The 20,294-nt window shown below is 39.6% G+C and overlaps 2 protein-coding genes across 7 annotated transcripts in view; one reads left to right on the plus strand and one right to left on the minus strand.

Annotated features, from left to right (window-relative positions):
* PKIA (cAMP-dependent protein kinase inhibitor alpha) overlaps positions 1 to 1,572 on the minus strand; it is a 43,571-nt gene extending 41,999 nt beyond the window's left edge. For 3 of the 5 annotated variants that reach the window (XM_086884200.1, XM_086884199.1, XM_086884198.1), the window contains exon 1: positions 1,324 to 1,572. The gene's annotated coding sequence lies outside the window, so the exon portion shown is untranslated. The remainder of the gene's footprint in view (positions 1 to 1,323) is intronic. The other 2 variants (XM_086884212.1, XM_086884204.1) reach the window with 2 other exon arrangements.
* A 1,616-nt stretch (positions 1,573 to 3,188) lies between these two features.
* LOC147655413 (uncharacterized) lies at positions 3,189 to 16,680 on the plus strand. 2 transcript variants are annotated; one of them, XM_086884228.1, is made up of 4 exons: positions 4,334 to 4,419; positions 5,003 to 5,042; positions 11,616 to 11,738; positions 13,596 to 16,680. In XM_086884228.1, exons 1-4 carry the CDS (start codon positions 4,360 to 4,362, stop codon positions 13,703 to 13,705), a joined length of 333 nt encoding a protein of 110 aa, XP_086740354.1. In that variant the 5' UTR covers positions 4,334 to 4,359; the 3' UTR covers positions 13,706 to 16,680. The 2 variants fall into 2 exon arrangements, with proteins under 2 accessions (XP_086740345.1, XP_086740354.1); XM_086884219.1 differs by lacking the exon at positions 11,616 to 11,738 and having other exon boundaries at positions 3,189 to 4,419.
* The last annotated feature ends 3,614 nt before the right edge of the window (positions 16,681 to 20,294 follow it).

A 20,294-nucleotide genomic window follows, 5' to 3' on the forward strand; every position in this document is an offset into this window, starting at 1 on the left:
AACAGGATCCTTGAAGATGAACATACAGGTAAATAAATATACAATGAATAAAACATCTTTCAGCTTCCAGTATCCTGCTGCCTTTTTCATTAAGAAGAGACTAATTCCCAATTCTTTACTTCGCAGAGACACAGTCATTGCTCCCATTTCCAAACCACACAGAGCCATTAACCACTACATGCGCAGTTAGTGGTTATTCTAATGAGCTGCCTCTGCACGCCAACCTCCTGCATTGCCATACCTGCTTTAGGGCAAGTTTTCTTTTTTAAAGCAGAACAAAGTTAAAAAATAAAAATAAGCCAAGCAACAAACAAAAAAACCTCAAAAAAACAAACAAAAACCCCCAACCAAACAAAAATAACAACAGCCACAAAAACCCCAAACAACCAAAAAAACCCAACTAAACAAAACCCAACCCAACAAAAAACACCAGTGCATAAGGCACAGAAATAGGTCAGACAGACTTTTTTCCCTTTTTCTCAATTCCAAAATACCATTAATTTGACGTTAAGTATGTACGTACCACAATGTAAAATGTTAATAGCCAAGCTACAATATGCATGCATTCTTGTTTTTTCCACTTCTACAGGTGATATGATGGAACAGCAAGTCAACTAATTCTTCCATCAACAAACAAATGCATTTCAATTTTGCTACTATTTTGTTTGTCGTAAACCTTGGGCTAGATGATAAAAATAAATAAAAGGAAAAAACCACAAAGTCTTCGAAGAAGGAGACAGAATCCAATCTGGCGTAAGGGCCGGTTCCCCAACTTCTGCACTCTTTAGTTTCCTGTGAAGCGACTTCCAAATCCAGGAATGTGTATGAGATGGCATCTTTTTTTGCTTCTGTTCCCTTGAAGCCCTTCTGCCCTAAGATGTCTTCCCCGTCACTCGAGGAAGGCGCGTCGGACTGGGGGGAGCCCGGGCAGCGCGGGCCGCAGTCCCGCACCTGTCGCAGCCCTCCCGCTCTTCCCCCGTCCTGTGCTGCGCCACTGACAGGCTGCCCCCGACACGGGCACGGAGCGCAGCCCGAGCGGCGGCTGGCACCGAGCCACCGCTCATCCTGGCCATGGCAGATAAAACGCAACACCGTGGCGCTTCAGAGAGGGCAGCCTTGCCGCTTTTGGAGGGAACTACGGCAGAAGGGAGGAGAGGGAAGGAGGAGAAGGAGGCTACGAGCCCCAGCACCGCTCCAGACGCTGCCCGGGCTGGGCAGCCGGCAGAGGCGGAGCGGAGCTCGCAGCGGCAGCGCCGCGTTCCTCCGGCCGGGCAGCGCCGCAGCGTTCGCCGCCCGCCCCCGCGCCCGGCGGCTCCCGCTCACCTTTCAGCGACCGGCTCAGCGCATCTTCCTCCCTCCCTCCCTCTCTCTCTCTCTCTCTCTCTCTCTCCCGCAGCGGCTGCTGGTGGCGGCCCAGACTCCCCGGGCTCGGCGAGTGCCCCGCGCTGTTCGTCCCTCAGCCGGCGGCAGCTCCCGCTGTCACTTCACCCCCACATCTCGCCGCCGGCGGCGGCAGCTGCTGCTCCTAAATTCACGGCGCTCCGGCGGCATGAAGTCATCCTCCCCGCCCCCTCCGCGGGCCGCCGCACTCCGCTCCCGCCGCGGAGGGGGAGACGGCCCCGCCGCCCGGCAGCCCGAGCCCCGCGGGGCCCCGGCGCTCCAGCCGCACCGGAGCTCCCCCCGCTCCCGTCGGAACACCCGTGCCCGGCCGCCCGGGAGCCTGCGAGGGGCGGTGCCGTCTCCCGGGTGCGGTGGCGGTCCGGGGGATCCTCCCCAGGCACGGCGGCGGGATGGGCCGCTCCGCCCCGCGCCAGCCGTGCCCTCCCGGGAGTCCCGCCCGGCGGCCGGGGCTACGCGCCCCGCTCCGAGCCCCGTGCCCGGCACCGCGTCCTCGGCACCCGGCCGGCTCTACCGCGCTGAGCGGCGGGAGGGCAGCTCTTGCCGCACTGCAAGGCCGGGACCAAGGGAGAGCGTCCCCGGGGAGAGCTGTGTGCCTGGCTCTCGCCGTTTGAAGGAAAATGCGCCGTGATCCCTCGTGTGGTGTGTGGGCTCCCTGTGCCCACTCTCACCTCACGGCCTCAGGGCGCTCAAGCGCTCCCGACCTCGTGCCCCTAAAAAACGCGGCGCTGCCTGGGATGCAGGAGAGCTCCTCCGGCAGTGGCTTCTGCTCTGTGCCTGGAAGGGGAGAGCAGAGCACAGGCACTGTGCTGTGCTCAAGGTCACCTGGGCATGCTTCCCCCTTACCAAGGGCGTCCTGATATTTCTGAGACCCAGCAGTAGGCAGCATGTCTATTTTTGTTACTTACAGAGTGCTGTGCACATACTGAGTGACCGACAGGCTTGTAAAGAAGTCTGGATTCCTATCACAGTTCGCAATCCCATGACCCATCCCATGTGCAAGACAAGCACAGCTATGCTGGTACGTAAATGACACAGAGCAGTCTAGTTTGGATTGATAATGCATGACACCGGGGCATGCCAAATCACTGTCGTCTGGGAGCTCTTCATATCGCCCGAGCAAGGCAGGGTTGTGTCTGGTTGAGAGAAGCCATGCTGGATAAGCTCCCAGAAAAAACAAACGGCAATATTCAAGATCCTGAGCTTGCTCAGTTGACCCGGTAGTCAAGTGGTGCCTCAGCAAGGCTTTAGAGTGGACTCGTGCTGGAAATGTTGACGATTTCCATTGTGGTAAGGTCTGAAATGTGGAGACCTGCTTGAGTGGCCTGGGTATAGGTAGGAATATTGTCTGTAGTGGTAGAGGAAAACAGCAAAGAGCAATCTCATTAAGGTAAAGTTCTTAGTCTCTCAGATGAAGTATAAAAACTCTGAACCTAAATTCCCTTTTGGAAATTAATTGTGTTTATTTTTATAGTGGCTATGGTACAGCTTTTCACCTCTGTGGTTCTACAGTTGCTTTATTTTGGGCTGCTCCTATTTAGTCCCTGCCTTGAACCTCTTCTGTTGATTGGCATTGCAGACCAGAATGTGCAGCACTGGCAGCATCTCAACAGTGATATTTAATCTCAGTTGACAGTGTGTTAGTTTAGTAGATTGAAGGCTCATCTCCACATGCACAGAGGAGTTTAGGGGCGCTTGGGCAGGTGGAGATGAGCCAGGTCGGGCAAAGGGCCCAGCCCCTCCCAGGGATGCCTCAGTTCCCATGAAGGTGGGGGACACACCCAGCAGTCAGCCAAAAATCTCTGTGTGGGTGTTACTGCCTAGGGCTACACGACACATTATGGGATGGATAATAGAGCATTTTGGGGTTAAGACTTATGGGATGTTTAGAACAAGAACCAAAGAGGGACGGGGAAAGGAAGGCATCAAAGTGGTATGGGAATGAGCAAGTGTGAGAAAATAGTGGGAGGAGGAGGTAAACAGGGATAGTCTTGGGTAAACAAACTATGGGTCAGTCTGCTTGTCTGAGTATGCCCTGCACCTGATCAGCTCAGTCTCTCCTAGACTAATGTCCTAGACTAGACTCTATTTCTGAATCTTACTGTGTGAGAGGTCTCCCTGTGTGTGTCTCTGCATGGGTGTAAGTGCCAGCAGCAAGCGTCACACCTCAGGTTACAGGGACTCATGCCAGAGAGGAGGACAGGATTTCACCGTTCATGCCATCTGTGTTTGAGTGTGTTTCTGTCTATGTTGATCTCTGTGGTTGGCCTTGTGCTTATCTATTATGTGCTTCTCTATATCTATATTTGTGTGTACATGCTTTCTGTGTGTGTATGCCTGTTAGGAATATGTGTTCAGACTTGCTACTGACTAGGGATAGGAAAACGTTGCTATGGCAGCCTCTCTTCTATTGGGCTATATGGTTCAGCAACTCATAACACAATTCACTAAATGATTAGCATACTAGAAAATCCCAGATCTGTGCAAAAGCAGGAATTATTATTTATTTTTTATTTTATTTTATTTTTACTTATTTTATTTTTATTTTGGTAGCAGTGAATTCCAGAGTCAAGAGAAGTAAATGCTCTTGGCCCAAGGGTTTTAATTAGTATTATTCAATATACATGATTGCAAAAACAAGGCAATGAGTGAGACATCTATAGGATTTTATTTTAATAGAAAAACCATACAGATATCCATCATTTAGCAACATTCAAAAAGCCTGTTTTACTCAGAGGATATAATCTTTGATTTAGCAGTCATGGGTTCAATCAGTTTAAAATGAATGTCAATATAAATTGATTGAAATCTAAGCATTTCAGCTTTAAAAAGTATGCTGTAGGGAAAATAAAAGGAAATAGATCTCTTGAATATCTGAATATAGGGAAAGTGTGGAAATGTCTTTAGTAAGTAAGAACATTGTATAACTACTTATTTGCAAATGGAGTTACTTCAAACAGGATGACAGAAGTAGCAGGAGAAGAAAGCTGTGTCTTAGAGTTTAGAAACAGCAAGGATGAGGTGAGATTTGCCAACATTCAAATTAAATTATCTTGTTAAAATAAATAATAAACAGCAAAAGGTACATCGCTTGTAAAAATGTAAAGAAATCCTGAAATGAAGAAGTTGAGCTCTTTTTTTTAGTGAGGAAGGGGTGAAAAATGAAGGCTTTCTTACTCAAACTGTCTTTTCTGATAATTGCTGACTGGAGTAAAAGGTGGAGCAAAAGAAAAACAATGAAGGGGAATGAATGAATATATACAAATGTATGTTACTGTTTTCACACGGAAGTTAAAATCAAGAGTGTGTTCAAGTCAGAGGAATAAAGCTCCATCTAAATTTATAAATTCAGAGGTGTTGCCCATTCCTGGAGATTGTCAGACAATACCAGTATTTGTGAAATGAAAAGAGATCTAGGAAGTTACAGTTACATGGCCTAGTAGGTGATAGTATGCAACACCACAGTACAAGAACATAAGAAGAGACAAGGACCACTGTACACAGACTTCTTTAAAGTTTATACTCCCAAAACTAGAGAAAATTGGTTGTACTGAGTATAAAAAAGACCTCTGATCTCTCATTCACTTTTTTCCTGCCTAAATAGCCTACTTCTTATGGACCTGCTTATGTGGCAATTATTTATGGTAAGTTATTTTAATGTCTTCCAAAATTCAGATTCTTTGGGAATCTCTGCAGTGCAAGCCAATGTGCTGTTTCCTGAAGAGCAATAGATAATTCTGTTCTAACTAGTTTATTTGTCAGTTTGCTGTAAGGTTTTTTTTTCTCTTTTATTAAACTGAATACTAATGTAAACTTTAATATCAGGGTTTTTTTGGATATCCTCAGACTGCATTTAGATGAAATCAAGACGATGGATGAACTGTTCTTATGAAATTTTGCCAAATTTTTTAAAGAAATATGGGCAAAAAATTTACATAAAAATTTACATAAATCAAAAAATGACTGAAAAAACCCAATTGTCACATTTCAACAGCAGTGTGGTTTAAGATACTGAGCATTATTTTATGGTTCCCATGGAGAATATAGTAGAGTACAGTATAGTAGAGTACAGTAATATTCTTACTGGATATCAAAACAGTCTTACTCATGTGGAAATACAATGTAGGAGTGCACCATAAGAACCCTTAGTTACACCCCTTAATAAGTTAATATCCAGCTGATCCATCTGGAACTGTTTATTTGAAGTAATTTAATGTCCCACAAATAAAATTATGCACAAAATAAAAATTGCTGTAGGCCTTCTACTGAGAAAAGACAATATTTAAAAATACTGATATTGGAAGTATTGTTTCTGCAGATAATTTTTAAAAGCAAAGAGATTAAGCAGTTTTTCTATGACCACTGTTTCACTTCATTACTCTTCCTTTCTTTATTTATTCTTTCTTTTCATTATAGCTTTATAAGCTGTTAAGTAAATTGGGAAGATTAACACATTTTGTTCAATTGGTTGAGGTGTAATATATATGCCAGAAGCAGTGACTCAAAAGTACTGTGATGAAGAAGAACATTGCAAGATGAGCTGCAATGTCAACAATACTCAAATTGACTGCTTTATTACAGAACCATTATCAAGAAAACATTTTTAAAGTAGTGATATATTTCTGCAATCATTTCCAAACCATTTGGAAAGGAATAATTTTTAAAGTAAATTCTGGTTGATCACTTATCTAACAAAAGAATATGAATTAAAAAGTAATCAGTATATTATTTTCTAATCTTCAGCAATAGGAAATTTGAAGTAATACGATCTGGTTGTACATAGTTTAGAATAACGAAACTGTGGATGCAGACAGTCTTTGCCAGTGTTTCTCAGTTTCCTCCTCTTAATGCTAGTTGCTTGCTTTCTTAGGCTGGGTTACTCAAATTTTCATGGCAGGGGCTGTCAAAAATTCAGTTTGTACAACATTGTTAGGCACGAGCAAAATGCATTGATAATAATTTATGACACAACAATACTATGAACTTTTGACTTCGATGCGTGGGACTCGGCTGAACCCGAAGTTACAAGTTATTTCAGCTGAAAGTAATGGTAGTTGTGTGTGCACAGGGGCAGAGCCTGCCCCTTAGCCTCCTTGACGTCAGTAGGAACAGATGTGTTCTCCTTTCTTTTCTCTTGGGGCTTTCAGCATTGTCTTATTACAAAGGAGTGTGACTTTCTTAATGCTTTAAATTGAAACCTGCTTGGGTTTTCTCATTTTCCACTGCCAGCTTCATTGCTTGCTTATATGTTTTCTAAAGTTGGTAGGAATAATAGTCCCATCATAGCATTTTCTGTGCTTAAAAATACATTACTAGAATTGTAATATAAAGCATCCTTCCAAGTGTGAAAAAATAACTTAGAACAATATAATGTTGCTATAATGCATATCCCATAAGGGGAGAGAAATTAAGACATTAGGCAATCTCAATTCAGGCATTAGCCACAATGTTTTCTGAGTTCTTGACTTCTCAGCCTTTGTTTTCTCACATTTTTCAAAGTGGTATGTGAAATCTGTTATTTCTCAAAGAAAAACAATACTGTTATGACAATTCTGGTACCTTCATAGGTCTTCAGTATGTTTATTTATGTGAGTAGATATCTACTGACCTGGTGTAAAGTTGTCCCTGCCCATGGCAGGGCATTTGTTTTAGGTGTTCTATAAAGGTCTGTTCCAACCCAAACAATTTTATAATTCTATGATATTAAAGTGAGATGTAATGTTTTATCTTTTGCTGCCATTACTGTTTGTCAACAGTACGAAAATGGGAGAATTCTGACATTGGTGTTCATGCCCTCTTCTAACTCTGTCTTTGCATCCTTCTGGATCTTCAACTTAATTTCTATCTGCAGGCTTCTTATACCAGCCTATTTCTTTGACTGTCATTAATACAAATTTAGAGTTCTGTAAAGTTTTAGGCCTGATTTCACATTTCTTCTCTTACATCTGTCTGTTTTAGAGGAGGAACCCATTTAAGATGAGTCAATGAGTCCAGGTGTTCATTGTTATGTAAAAGCATTTAGAAAGAGATTTGTCCAAGAGATTGTATTCTCTTCATTTACTATTCAGCAGAGAGCCTCTTGCAACACAGATCTTTAATTAAAAAAAGAAAAATAAGAAAAATTCTACCAAAATTTGCAGTGCATAATGAGAGCTGCCAAAAATCAGTGCCTTTGCAGATGCAGGAAATTTGACAGCAAAAATGTGTCACAATGTTTCTGTATATCTTTGATTATTATTCATTGCCAAAACAATAAAAATCAGCCAAGAAACATGATAGTCCAGTCCACCTGGCCAGAAAAAATACATATTTTCCTAATTACAGATCTAGCACAACCCATTTCTCAGTAATGTCTCAGCACCCTTAAAACCTTGCCTAAAGTAATTTCTAAAACTGAAGACTGCCTGTTTTCATTCTGTATATTAGGTTTGCTTCCCATTTCCCTTTCCCTTTCTGTTTAGTATCCTTGGGTAAAAAAATTCAGTTCAGAATTAAATAAAAAACCCCAAAATTTTGGATGGTAACTAATCTTAGTTTTCTAAATAAAAGACACTTGTGGGTTGCTTGTGGTTTTTTAAATGTTGGTGAGTAGGTGGCATTTAAACATATCTAGTTCTGGTTTTCAAGGCATTTACAGTTCTCAGTTATTTCTTTGGGTACCATCTTTTGCAACTTTTGATTAGGTCCCTCCTCCTGCCTTTTCTTGTACCAGTGTAATTCTTCCTGACTTTAGTGCAGTCAGGAACAAATTGGACATTTGGAGTTCAAGTTGATTGATAGTCATCATTAGGAACATGTTTTATCAGTTAAGACAGCTGCCTGTTTCCTGAGAAATCTTTTCTCAGTTGTACAGGTATGTATATTTTGTGATTTTTTTCTTCCCTGCAGACTAAGAAGAAGAAAATTAATTAATAATTGCTGTGCCAAAAGCTGTTTGGTGGTTTTGCTAAAGCAGTCAGGGTGTTGGGGCTTTCTGCTTAAAAATAATTATTTCCCAAACCAAGTACTTTAGTGGTTTTGTATCAATGCTAGTGAATATTTTTTTCCAAAACATAATTGTATAAAAACTAATTGACTTGTAATTTGTTTTGGTTAAATTTTGTTCTTTCATTTCTGAGAGTATATTAGAAAATTCTGTAACTGCTACTTGTGCCTGCCTACTCACAAGCTTGATGCCTATATAGAAATCTCACTTTCAAGTCACTCTCCTGTTATGATTGTGGATTTCTTTGAGTCTGTTTATGTTCCTAGAGCAAGCTGTGTCAGACATGAAACACAAGAACAGTAGTCTTTTGGAGATTACTTTCTCAGCAATAGGTTAGTGGGGTATTATTTTGTGCTATGGTGGGGGGAAATAGATGCTGGAAAAGTAGATCATTTGAGCCAGAGCTGCATGAAAGGTACAACTGTCACAAAAGTCTTCTGCAAGGATCTTTTTTTCCAGTCAAGAAAGAAAGAATTACCACGGAATAATTTGTAAGAGATGTAGTCAGTGTTTTAATGAGCTCAGATATTGTTATTGTGATAAACAGGGGAATAAAATGGTACTATCAGTGGAACATTGACATTTTATAATGTGAGGAATTTCATTGTACTTGTAGAGCTATGAACACTCAGACAGATAAAATTATATGAAATGAGCCTTGGATGCACAGGCAATATCTTCCAGAGGTGATATCAAATTGCATGGCAGTGGAACAGGAGAGCGTGCTCCATCTGAGAAGTGCTGTTGGGCAGTGTATGCCAGCTATCTCAAGGCAATAAAAGATTAATTAAGTGGATAAGTAGCTGACTAGCACAGACCTGTAACTTTCAATTTGTAGGCCAAATATATCTTCTTTTTTTTTTTTTCTTATCTGACCTCTGATGCTGATACCCAAAGTTACAGTTTTTTTTCACTTCAGTTTTTATGAGCAACAACAATTTTCATCATCCTTCGCATGTGAAACCACAGATGTAGGAATGCACAGAAATGCATGCTGCAATCAAAGTTATGGGATAGAGAGTTCATTGTTGTGACAGTGTTATGACTTTGTAAAGGCAGGGCACATGGCAAAGCCAAAAAAAAAAGGATTTTGTGGTAATTCATAAGAACATAAATGAGATTTTTGGTTGCATAGCAGAATAGAAAAAGAAACCCCAAGCATATTTTAGAAATGTTTTGAAGACAGACCATGGCTGAAATAAAATCTGGAAGGACAACAGAAGAAGAGTAAGGACAGAACTCTGAGAAGACACAGACAGGAGCTAAGAAAGCTACTTGGAAGGCCACCCTAAAAGAAGTGGGAAGAGACCAAGGACACTGTTTTAGTCAAATGAAGAAAGGAAGAGATTCCACGGTCCACAGGTTGAAAATCAGTGGGAAGTAGGAAGTACTCGTGGTTCTGAGGTTTTGGTAGAACAGTGGTAGGAAAGAGCAGAACCTTGCTTTTTCTTGCATTTCCCTTCCTTCCCACGGTAAAAATTCCCTTCCTTTGGTTTCTTAATACAGCTATTGCATGAATCAATAATACTGTTCATTTTTTTAGTTTACTCTAGAATATGAGTTTTCAGGGATTTAGTGGATTTATTGCTCTATATTGAAGGGCTTTTCAGCTGAAAGTTGTCCTTAGATGGGGAATACACTCTTCATTTTACAGTTATATTATTTCAAATGTGTCTAAAAGACTTTGGATTATGATCTTCCATTTAATTATCGTAGAAAATTATTTAATTATTGTATAAAACATTTTCTAAGTGAAAACCCCACCCAAAATGTGACATAACTTTGTAGTATGGGCTTGGAGATACTTAATTAGGAAATGTCAAAGATAATTATCAGTCAATGAGACATTAAAGAAAATACTTTTACAAACAGCCACAGCAACATTTCTGTGCTTTAAGTGTTTGATGCTGCTTATCTGTGAATGTCAGATCATGTCCTTTTGTTAATTTTGCAGCTACGAGAAACTTCATTAAGCTAGCTGATTAATTTTTATCTTAAAAGAGACAAAGTTAACAGACTTGTGTATCAGCTTGTTTATTCATAGATTTGTCATGATAGCTGCATCTTTATTGAGAAGGAACTCTGCTGGGCAAACAGTGAGATACTGTCTAAAATTCTGATTAGGCAATGTGACTAGCGAATCTAGAGAAACAAAGCTGGTATTTTAATTCCCTGGTATGCAATGAAGTTCTCAAAGGAAGTCTGGACAACACAATATTTTGGATGTTGTATATAGACATAATGATAAAAATTACATCCATGTCACCTAGATTCTGCCTCACCTTGACTCTCAGGATTTAAATTTTGCTCAAGTCCAAGTTGGAGTGGCTCTCCAGAGAATACGTATTCTCTTTGACTCTTCTTAAAATTCCTTGTATACCTAAAATTAGGGTACGGATATACTGAGGAAAACCCCTGACTGAGCATAGAAATCCTTGCCTTGTGTCTAAGCTCTATGCACACTTTGTGCCTGTAAAAGTGTCCAGTTCTTTTCCCCAGGATTTGGATTGACGTGCAGAGAGGCGGATTTTGCATTCAGATTTAGGATGTTTATTTTTGTTGTCTGTATTACATTTATACAGACAGTGACCACTTCTACACACTAACTTAACAAGGTACAAATGGCCACCTAGGGCTCTGTCCACAGGGCCTTTTAAGCATAAACTATCCAATTATCAAATGCCAACTAATTTATTTTTACTTTTAACCCAATAACCAAACGCCCATGTTCCGCACTGCCTACTTTTCTATCCAATCACCCAATACCACCCAAAATCATGAAGAAGAAGGAAGAAAGAGCAAGGCAGGTTAATGCCCAAAACCCTGCATCTTGTTGCATACATATTACCATATTCTAAAGCCTAAAAGTGTAAATTTTCCACCAAGTGATAAAATACACTTCTGTTTAAATGACACACTCACAGTTTCAGTTCTGTCTATTAATTTTGGAAGCCTTTCCATAGCCTCAGGTCAAACACAGTGTTCTCTTGTGGGTCTGTGTCTGTCAGCACAGAAAGCATGAAATTCTGTGTCCAGGGTTCCAGCAAAGCCCTAGGCTAATTCTGCCTTACATCTTGGAGAGCAGTTAACTGGTGCTGACAGCACTGGCGTCACTAAAAAGCATGGCATGGTACTCACCTCATGCAGCTCTACAAAGGCATTAGTGTATATATGGTGTATACAGAGGTGTGTATCTCAGATGTCTTATAATCTGAATCATTCATTCACAAAGGGGTAGAAGAAAGCGAAAAGGAATTGTTCATTACTGCTTTACAAATGGAGAAAAGGAAGTGCATTAAAATTTGTGCAAGGTTTGGAATCTGCTGGAAAAGTCTGCTTCAGCTTGCCATTCTGGGTAGGTATGATGTCTGCGTGTGACATTTAAAGCTTTTCCTAATGTTCCTTCAAAGCTTCACCAAACAGAAAATAATGAACAGTGCCAAAATTTATCCATGTGTGCCTGTCCCTGTCAGGCTACTATTGACTTTTCATTATTCCAGCTCTAAATTGAATGCAGCCTCAGGGAAGGACATATTTATGTAAGAGGGTAACAGTGAAAGAATCTCTGTCCTAATCCTGCATGTGAAAAACAGGCCTTGGAACCAGCATGTCTTCAGCTGTTTAAATGTAGCCATTCCTCCCCTTCAGGAGATGGTTTTCCCTGCAAGCTACCAGGGAGCTTTATAGTCCTTTTCCTTTGTTGCAATATAATTTTGGATGAGGAAACTAAAACTTGGCAAGTAAAAGAAGTCTTGATAGAATTAATGTTATGCAGTATTTGTGTGCTTGTATAGGTGAAAATTTTGTAAAGCATATTTGTGTTGGGAGCATTTCCTGACAAAGTTATTTCTTCTGTGTTGCTAGGTTTCTCTTCTACTTTTTCTCTATTTATTTACTATTTGGAAAAATAGTCTTTTGAGGAGAATGTTTATACTGATTTTATAGGGAAGTCCTAGCCTCTTTTGATTATACCAATAACATGTAATAAAGAGATTCAGAAGACTAGTATTTTTAGGCTATTTTGCATTAATTTATCACGTGTCATATTTAATAAGCATAATTTCATTGATGTCTGATACCTCAAATTATGTTGATTTGAAGCAGCACAACATTTGAGACCTCTCACTGGTTCTAGAATAGGTAGCTACTGAATGTGGCTATTCAAATCTACATTATTTGAAAGAACATCATGGAAGAATTAATGTTTAATTACAAAGGTTACTGAAAATCATCCAGTTGACTGTTAAAATTCAGAAATACAGCTTGTGCACTTAATCACACAAAAGCTAAGTTCATCACTCATTCAGCATTCTTTGTGTCTAACAATGCCATGGGAAAACAAAGGCATGTTTTTTCTCCTAGAATGGACTGGGCAGCTCTGTTTCTTGCCTCCCTTGTTTCATTTACAATATATGTATTGTTTCAACACTTTGCCTGAATATTTTTTGCAGTGGATGCATTGTCTGTCTTGGAACTGTCTAGATCCAGTGCATTAATGTTCTGAAGCTTTTATATGAATTTCAATATATTATAATTATTTATATCATAAATATATTTTTATTATTATGGTATTACAAATATATCTATTATATATTGAAATATATTATCTATATTTTATTTTCAACCTTCATATCGAAGCCTCAGGAGAAGAAGCAAAATAGTTGTGAAAACCAGACCTTGGTGTTTGGGAGTAATGTGTGCTATAAATTCATGCTCATACACACATACATACATACATATATATGTAATGCAGGGTATGAATTTTATGGCTAAAGATTTTTTTTTTTCCATGGGACATTTAGTAAAGTAAGAAAAGCTGCTTTATCCATCTGAAGAAGAAAAAGTCTATCTATATCTTGCAAATAAAGTATCAAGAGAAGTCATAAATTATGGGGATAGCTAAAAGATTTTATTAATGATAAAATTATATTTAAATGATAATTAATTGAGGATTGAATGAAAAATGGTGATAAAGAAATAGTTTAATGTTCGTTAAACTGTGATGTAAAATTAATTGAGAATTACTTCAATGCTCATTGAAATGATAGTTTAGATGGTGATTAGACATTGATTGAGACAACAATTTAGACAGTAGTCAAACACTGCTGCTTACCACACTTCTAATAATTAAGCTACAGCTGGAGATATGTAAAGTATTTTAGCCTACAGTATATTTGATGCCTAATGTAAAGTATTACTTGCCTTGTTTTAGGTATCATATGCTGGGACCTCGAGCAGTGGCCCTGCTCATGGAAGGTTGAGATGTCTGCTGTGCAACCAGCAGTGGTTCAGGAGAACACAGTTTTATTGCAAAGTGACTGACCTGCAGGCAGCCCTCTCCCCTGGCTGTAGGAGTTTCAGTTCTGCCCAGCCCCAGCTCGAGCTCCTGATGGGTCATGGCCTGGACTCCCCTGTTCCTGAGAAGATGCAGCCCAGCACAGGACTCAGGGGCTGCCCAGCCAGGCTGGGTCCAGTCCAGACCCACCAGCTGCTGCTGCTTGAACCATGGTGCTCCTCACACCTGCAGGGAGGCTGTGTTCCTCACCCCAGCTTGAGAGCGCACAATTAGAGGCAGCAGCAAAGAGAATGAGGAAAGAGGCTGTGCTGTCTTCTTCTCCAGAGTTACTAAAACCTGCCTGGATGCAATCCTGCTTCAGGTGCTTGAGCAGGGACTGTAACCAGATGTTCTCCAGAATTCTATTTCAACTCCAGCCATTCTGTGATTCTGTGATACTCTGAGTTCTGACTCCTCTAGAAATGCCTATTATGAGCACAGAAAAACATTTTGTATGCACTTTGGGTTTGGTTCCTTCTTCCTTTTTTTTTTTTTTTCAGTAAGTTGAAAAACTAGAATGGCATACATAAATTGAACCTTTGTAAAGACTGCGTAAAAACAAGATAGAGAAAGAATATCTAGCAATGCAAGAATGTTGGGGGTTTATAAAAAATCAGGTTACAACTTGTCCTAGGTCTCAAACACAAAGAACTATTTTTTATCAAAGTCATTTAAATTTGCCAAGCAAAGTAAATTTGTCAACCCACATGAAAACTTACTGAATAAAGTTAAATTCTTGGTAGCATGAGTGTGAGAGAATACAAAAAAGAAAACAAAACCCCCCAAAACAAACCATAGGCCAATTTTCAATTCAGAAAAGATAATCTGAAACAAAAAGAAACAGCAAAAAAGTCAAATTTGGAATCCGTGAAAATTGTGTTGCCAAAATCACACCAATCAACATGAGATCATCCAGTGCTGACCTCTCTAATGTGGTAGTGTAACTACAAAGGATTGCTCCAACTGCAAGAGTCAGTAGAATGAATATATATATATATATGTAGAATGAATATAATTTGTATATATATATATATATATAAAACATACACAAAAGAGAATCCTCCAGCTCAGGAGACACAATGGGAACAATAACACCAGTACAGCAAAATTTGGAGTTAGTCCTAGTCAATTAATTGATGCATGCATTTGCAAACTATATTCACCAGTTATATATCTTGCACCATGTTTAATAATCCTTAATCTGTTGATAAACTTTAGTTTTGTCTTTCTTTGTCTATATGCATGTGGTATTTTCTAATATATACTGTGTGAAAATGATAGAAAACACAGCCAAACTTCATTAATATGGAAAAATGATGCTAAAACATTCTTAGTAGTTAGCTTGCAAATATACTAAATAAAAATTTATAGATGTTGTAAAGCTAATATGACATGTTATTAATTAAAAAGAAAGACATCAATTCTTTTTTGGTGAAACATTTTCTCATATACTAATTTTACTATTTTGCTTCTGGTGTGTCAGTAACAGGAAGTAAGAAACATTTAGTTGGACTCTCCAAACCTTGGTTGCTATTTGATGATAGTTTTTGCAGAGAGATTTATCAAGAGCAATGTAGTTGACTTGCTATGAAAATGCCTTTTTGCACGGGGTGTGGCTGTTGGAATTCACACACACTCCAGCTCTTGCTCTCAGGAACTGACAATTTTTTTTCAGGATCTGTTTTTTTTTAATGCAGAAACTAATGGATTGATGTGATAGTCTGCAGCCTTTAGTACTCAAAGATGGAGTGTTAAAATGGAAGAATTATAAAATAACCAAGATAATGTCAGAAACAAGAAAATGTGTCTATCTGCACATAAACCCAAAAGCACTCAGCATGGTCTAAGCCCATATTGACATTTTAAGCTATATTTATTATCAGCAATTTTGTTGAAAAGTGCAGGCCTGGACTCCACTGTTACAGGAAAGTATATGAGTATATGCAGCTGATACTGATGGCACCTTGTAAAGATTGAACTCAAATTGCTTGTTTTGTACTGGCTGAAAGGAGCAAAGAACTTGTTTGTGGTAAAGTCAGTTAAAGGTTCAACTTGATCTTTTCCAACATAAATAATTCTGTGAAAATTCTCTTCACTATTGCTTATAACCAAGTGGGCTTGTGGATGATGATATAAAAGAAGAAAAAAAGTTTAAAATCAGATTCCTGGTCCATAAGTAGCTCTCCTAAGTTACAATATTGCAGTAACAATGCATTTCTGCAATATTCTCTATTGACTAATTAGTCCTTCATGGAACACTAAGCACCGGTATCTGCATGGTAAAGAATTACTGTCAGAGCTACTGGGTTCTTGTAGAAGTCTCAGGGAATCTTCCAGAGGGATGGGGAAAAAGCAGACAGATACAAGGAAAATAAAAGAATGTGAAGATTATGTTTAAAAAGGTTATTAAGGAAAAAACTGACATTTTTTTCCAGAGTATTAAGACCTTTTCTCTCAAATCTATCTTTTTCTTGCTCCCGTACATACAATCCAGCATGCCTCAAATTGCTATTTAAATAGTTTCTAGTTTTAATGTATTTCAAAACATCAGCCCCCAAAAATATTTAGTATATAAATATGTAGTTGAAATCAGTTTGACATTCAACCTGAACAGAATTAATATTTATATTAATATTAACATCTGCAGCAAGATTCTGCAGAATTCCCAAGATTGTTTATTTGAGAAAATCTGATGTGAAGATAGAAAAATTAATTATTTCCTAATTTTCATACTCTGTTCACTCTCAATTAAAATGTTCCTTATGGAAACAATCTATAGTATGTCAGGCTGTCAGGCTCTAACCTTATAATTATTGTAGTAGTTTTGTGAGAGTGAAATAGTTGCTTTCTACTGGAGTTTAGGGTTTGGTTTGTATTTTTTTTTCTGACCCATGAATGTTAAGTCTGAAAGCTATATTGAGGTATATTGAGAGTATATTGCTAAAATAAATTTCTTTATGTTTTATTGTTGTTGTTGTTTAAATACATGCTGCTTAAGGTGTATTAAATTTGTAAAAAAATAATTTTTCATCAACTTTTCTTTGGTGCTTAACCATCAATGCATTATGCTATTAAATAAATGGGAATGGTTCTCAGTCATGGAAAGTTTCTTCCAATCCATCTTCTTCCTCTTTAGAGAGACTAAAAATTGCAGTTTCTTCTCTAGGGATAAATTTAATATTGGAAAGTAACACAACATTTTAAGCTGCTTTCAGCTGTAGAGATAAAGGGACGCACATACATTTTATAAGTGTCTAAAGCTAGCAAAATGACATAGCTCCTATTATCCTGAAATTCTGGAAGATGAGAAAGTATGAAATCTAGTATTACATCACTGGCAGGATCATTTTATGACTTATAGTGCATTTTGCTCTGTAGGAAATGGACAATTAGCTAGAAGTGAATACTTGTTTTTATTCTCCATTAATTTGCAGACAGAGTAATATCTCACAAAGATGATGGCTGCCCCAGGAGAGTCCCAGCCCCAGTATCCAGGCAAAAAATCCATCATCATACTCATTGGGAGTAGGTCTCCTTCTTTCTGACTGGGAGGACTCCCTGCCTTGTGGTGGGACATGTGATGGGATGGAGAGGAAGAGCACTTGGGATGAGACAACAGTCATGGGATTCCAGGCAAGAACCAGTGATGAAAAGGGAGGGACTTAGGAGATTTGGGGAGGAACAAGTGTGGAAAATAGTGGGATAAGGGAATGAAAAAGGCTGGTAAAATACAAATGTTTGGGTGGTTGGTGCATTTGTCCAGGTGTGCCCTTTGCTTTATCAGTGCAATCTGAACTTCTGAATTCTTTCTAAAATCGATTTTTTGATCAACTTTCTAAAAGAGGCATGTGGTGTTATTTAGATACTATAAGCTACACATTTCTTTGAGCAATGGATAATTTGCCCACATTTTCTTGATGTTAGACCACACATGACTCCACTTCAGAACTGCTGAATCCCATCCAAAGATCATGTAGATTTACATTAGCTAACAACCTAAAGCAATCAGAAAAGACTTCTTGGAATATCCTGGAGAGGAAAAATGCTTTCAAATTAGTAAGGCTAATGGATCTGTTTTACTAAAAACTGTAATACCTTCCTACCTCAGGACTTGCAGTTAGCTCTATTTCTCCTAAATAAATACACAATACTATACATGCTGCCAATAACCCAAATACAGTGATAACTTGTGATTAAGTATTTGATGTCAAAAATCACCATAATTTACATCAAAAGTAACATCAAATTAAGTAATGATGAAAATTAGAAAGTTGAAAAAGCAGCCCTTTATCAATACTGGAAGCTGGCTAATGTTCTGATTTCCAAGAAGGGCACGGAAGACCCCAGAAACTACAGGCTTGTTAGTCTCACTTCAGTGGCTGGTAGAATCATGGAAGAGGTTATTCTGAGAGGTATTGAAAAGCACCTGAAGGACAACCCAGTCATTGGTCACAGCCAGCACAACTTCATGAAGGGAGAGTCCTGTTTGTTGAATTTCCTTCTACAATAGGATAACCCACGTAGTTGATCAAGGAAAGCCAGTAGCTGTAATTGTTTTGGACTTCAGCAAAGCTTCTGTCTCTTACAGTGTCTTAATGAACAAAATGTCCAGTGCAGACATCCAGATGTTTATCCAGATGTGGATAAACACATCATGGGATGGGAGAGCAGCTGGCTCACAGGTCAGGCACAAAGGGTTGTAGTGAATGGGGTGACATCAGACTGGTGACCTGTCACTGGTGGGGTTCTTCGGGGCTCCATCCTCAGCCCTGTGCTCTTCAGTGTCTTCATAAATGACTTGGAGGCAGGACTTAAAGGAGTACTAAGTTTGCTGACAACACCAAATTAGAAGGAGCTGTCAGCACACTTGAGAGTAGAGAGGCCCAGCAGCGAGACCATGAAAAATTAAGGAAATGGACAATCACCAGCTGTATGAAGTTTAACAAAAGCAAGAACCAGATTCCATGTCTAGGACAGGGCAACCCAGGTTGGATGTGCAGACTGGGGAATGGGAGACGAGTGCTGTGGAAAGCATCTGGCGGTCCTGGTTGATGGCAAATTGAATGTGGGTCAGCAGTGCCCTGGCAGCCAGGAGGGCCAAGCATGTCCTGGGGTGCATCAGGCACAGCATGGCCAGCTGGACAAGGGAGGGGATTGTCCTGCTCTGCTCTGCACTGGGGAGGCCTCACCTTGAGTGCTGGGCATAGCTTTGGGCGCCACAGTACAAAAACAACATTAAACTATTAGAGAATGTCCTAAGGAGGGCAATGAGGATGGTGAAGGGCCCTTCCTTGAGTGGAAGCTGTACGAGGAGTATAAGGAGTAGCTTGGTCTGTTCAGCCTGGAGGAGAGTGAGGGGAGATCTCATTGCAGTTACAACTTCCTCGTGTGGGAAAGTGGAGGGGCAGGCACTGATCTCTTCACTCTCTTGACCATGGACAGGGCTCAAGGGAATGGCCTGAAGTTGTGTCAGGGGAGGTTTAGGTTGGATATTAGGGAAGGGTTTTTCACCCAGAGGGTGTTTGGGCATTCCCCAGGGAGCCTGTTTGGAACAGGCTCCCCAGGGAAGTGATCACAGCACCAAACCTGACAGTTCAAATAGTGTTTGGACATGGCTCTGAGGCACATGGTGTGACCATTGGGATGGTGCTGTGCAGGGCCAGGAGCTGGTCTAAGTGATCCTGATGTGTCCCTCCCAACACTATATATTATGTTTCTATGATTATAATAATACTGTGGAAACAATTTTACCTTCAAAATTTTGAACACCATTTTTAACTATTCTTTTGTTGGTTTGTTTTTTTTTTTTTTTTTCCAAGTTAAAAATGAGACATAATGCTTTGGGAAGCATGAAATTTATTATTTCTCAAACTAATATAGTCACTCGGTAGATGAATCTAATCCTGAAGCATAGTTTAGCATGTTGAAAAGGACCATAGCTCTGCACAGAAACAAGTATTGGAGCAAGTATTGGAGAATCTGATTAATAAGTTATAAGGAAGAGGAATTGTATTTTGGGTCAATGTCGTTTTGTAATTTAGAGTCTTTAAGAATAATTAAGCTGGTGCTTAGTTATTATGCAATATAAACTATATTATTCTCAGTACTGTATAAACACTTTAAAACCACTTTTCTTGCAAAAGTATTCAATTGCACCATTGCTGTGGCCGAATTCCAGAGTATTTTAACAACGTAGACTATATGGTCAGGCAGACTATTTGTGTTCAAAATGCTTCCACACCTCTTTTTAGAGCTTTTAGAAGGTCTGTTCCTATGTTTAACAGTCACCCTCCTTCACCTCAAGAAAGACTGCAGACTGTATTTAAAAACACTATGAGCCACTGAGCAATGAATCAGTATAACTGGGTCAGCTCAGAAAGTATAATTCTTTAAAATATCAGTGCTCAAGTCTTTCCTGGGTAAGGCAGTATTGTCCAGGCATTGCTGGGTTGGTTTGCCTTCTGGTGTCCTGCTAAAACTGTGTAGCTCTCAGTCTTATGGCTAAATCACATGAAATACTTTTGGTGTGGGATAACAGGATGAAAACCAAACAATTCCTCTCTTCTCCCATGCTCC

This window comes from Cyanistes caeruleus, chromosome 1 (genome assembly GCF_971803275.1).
Source record: "Cyanistes caeruleus chromosome 1, bCyaCae1.hap1.1, whole genome shotgun sequence".
Taxonomy (NCBI): Eukaryota; Metazoa; Chordata; class Aves; order Passeriformes; family Paridae; genus Cyanistes; species Cyanistes caeruleus.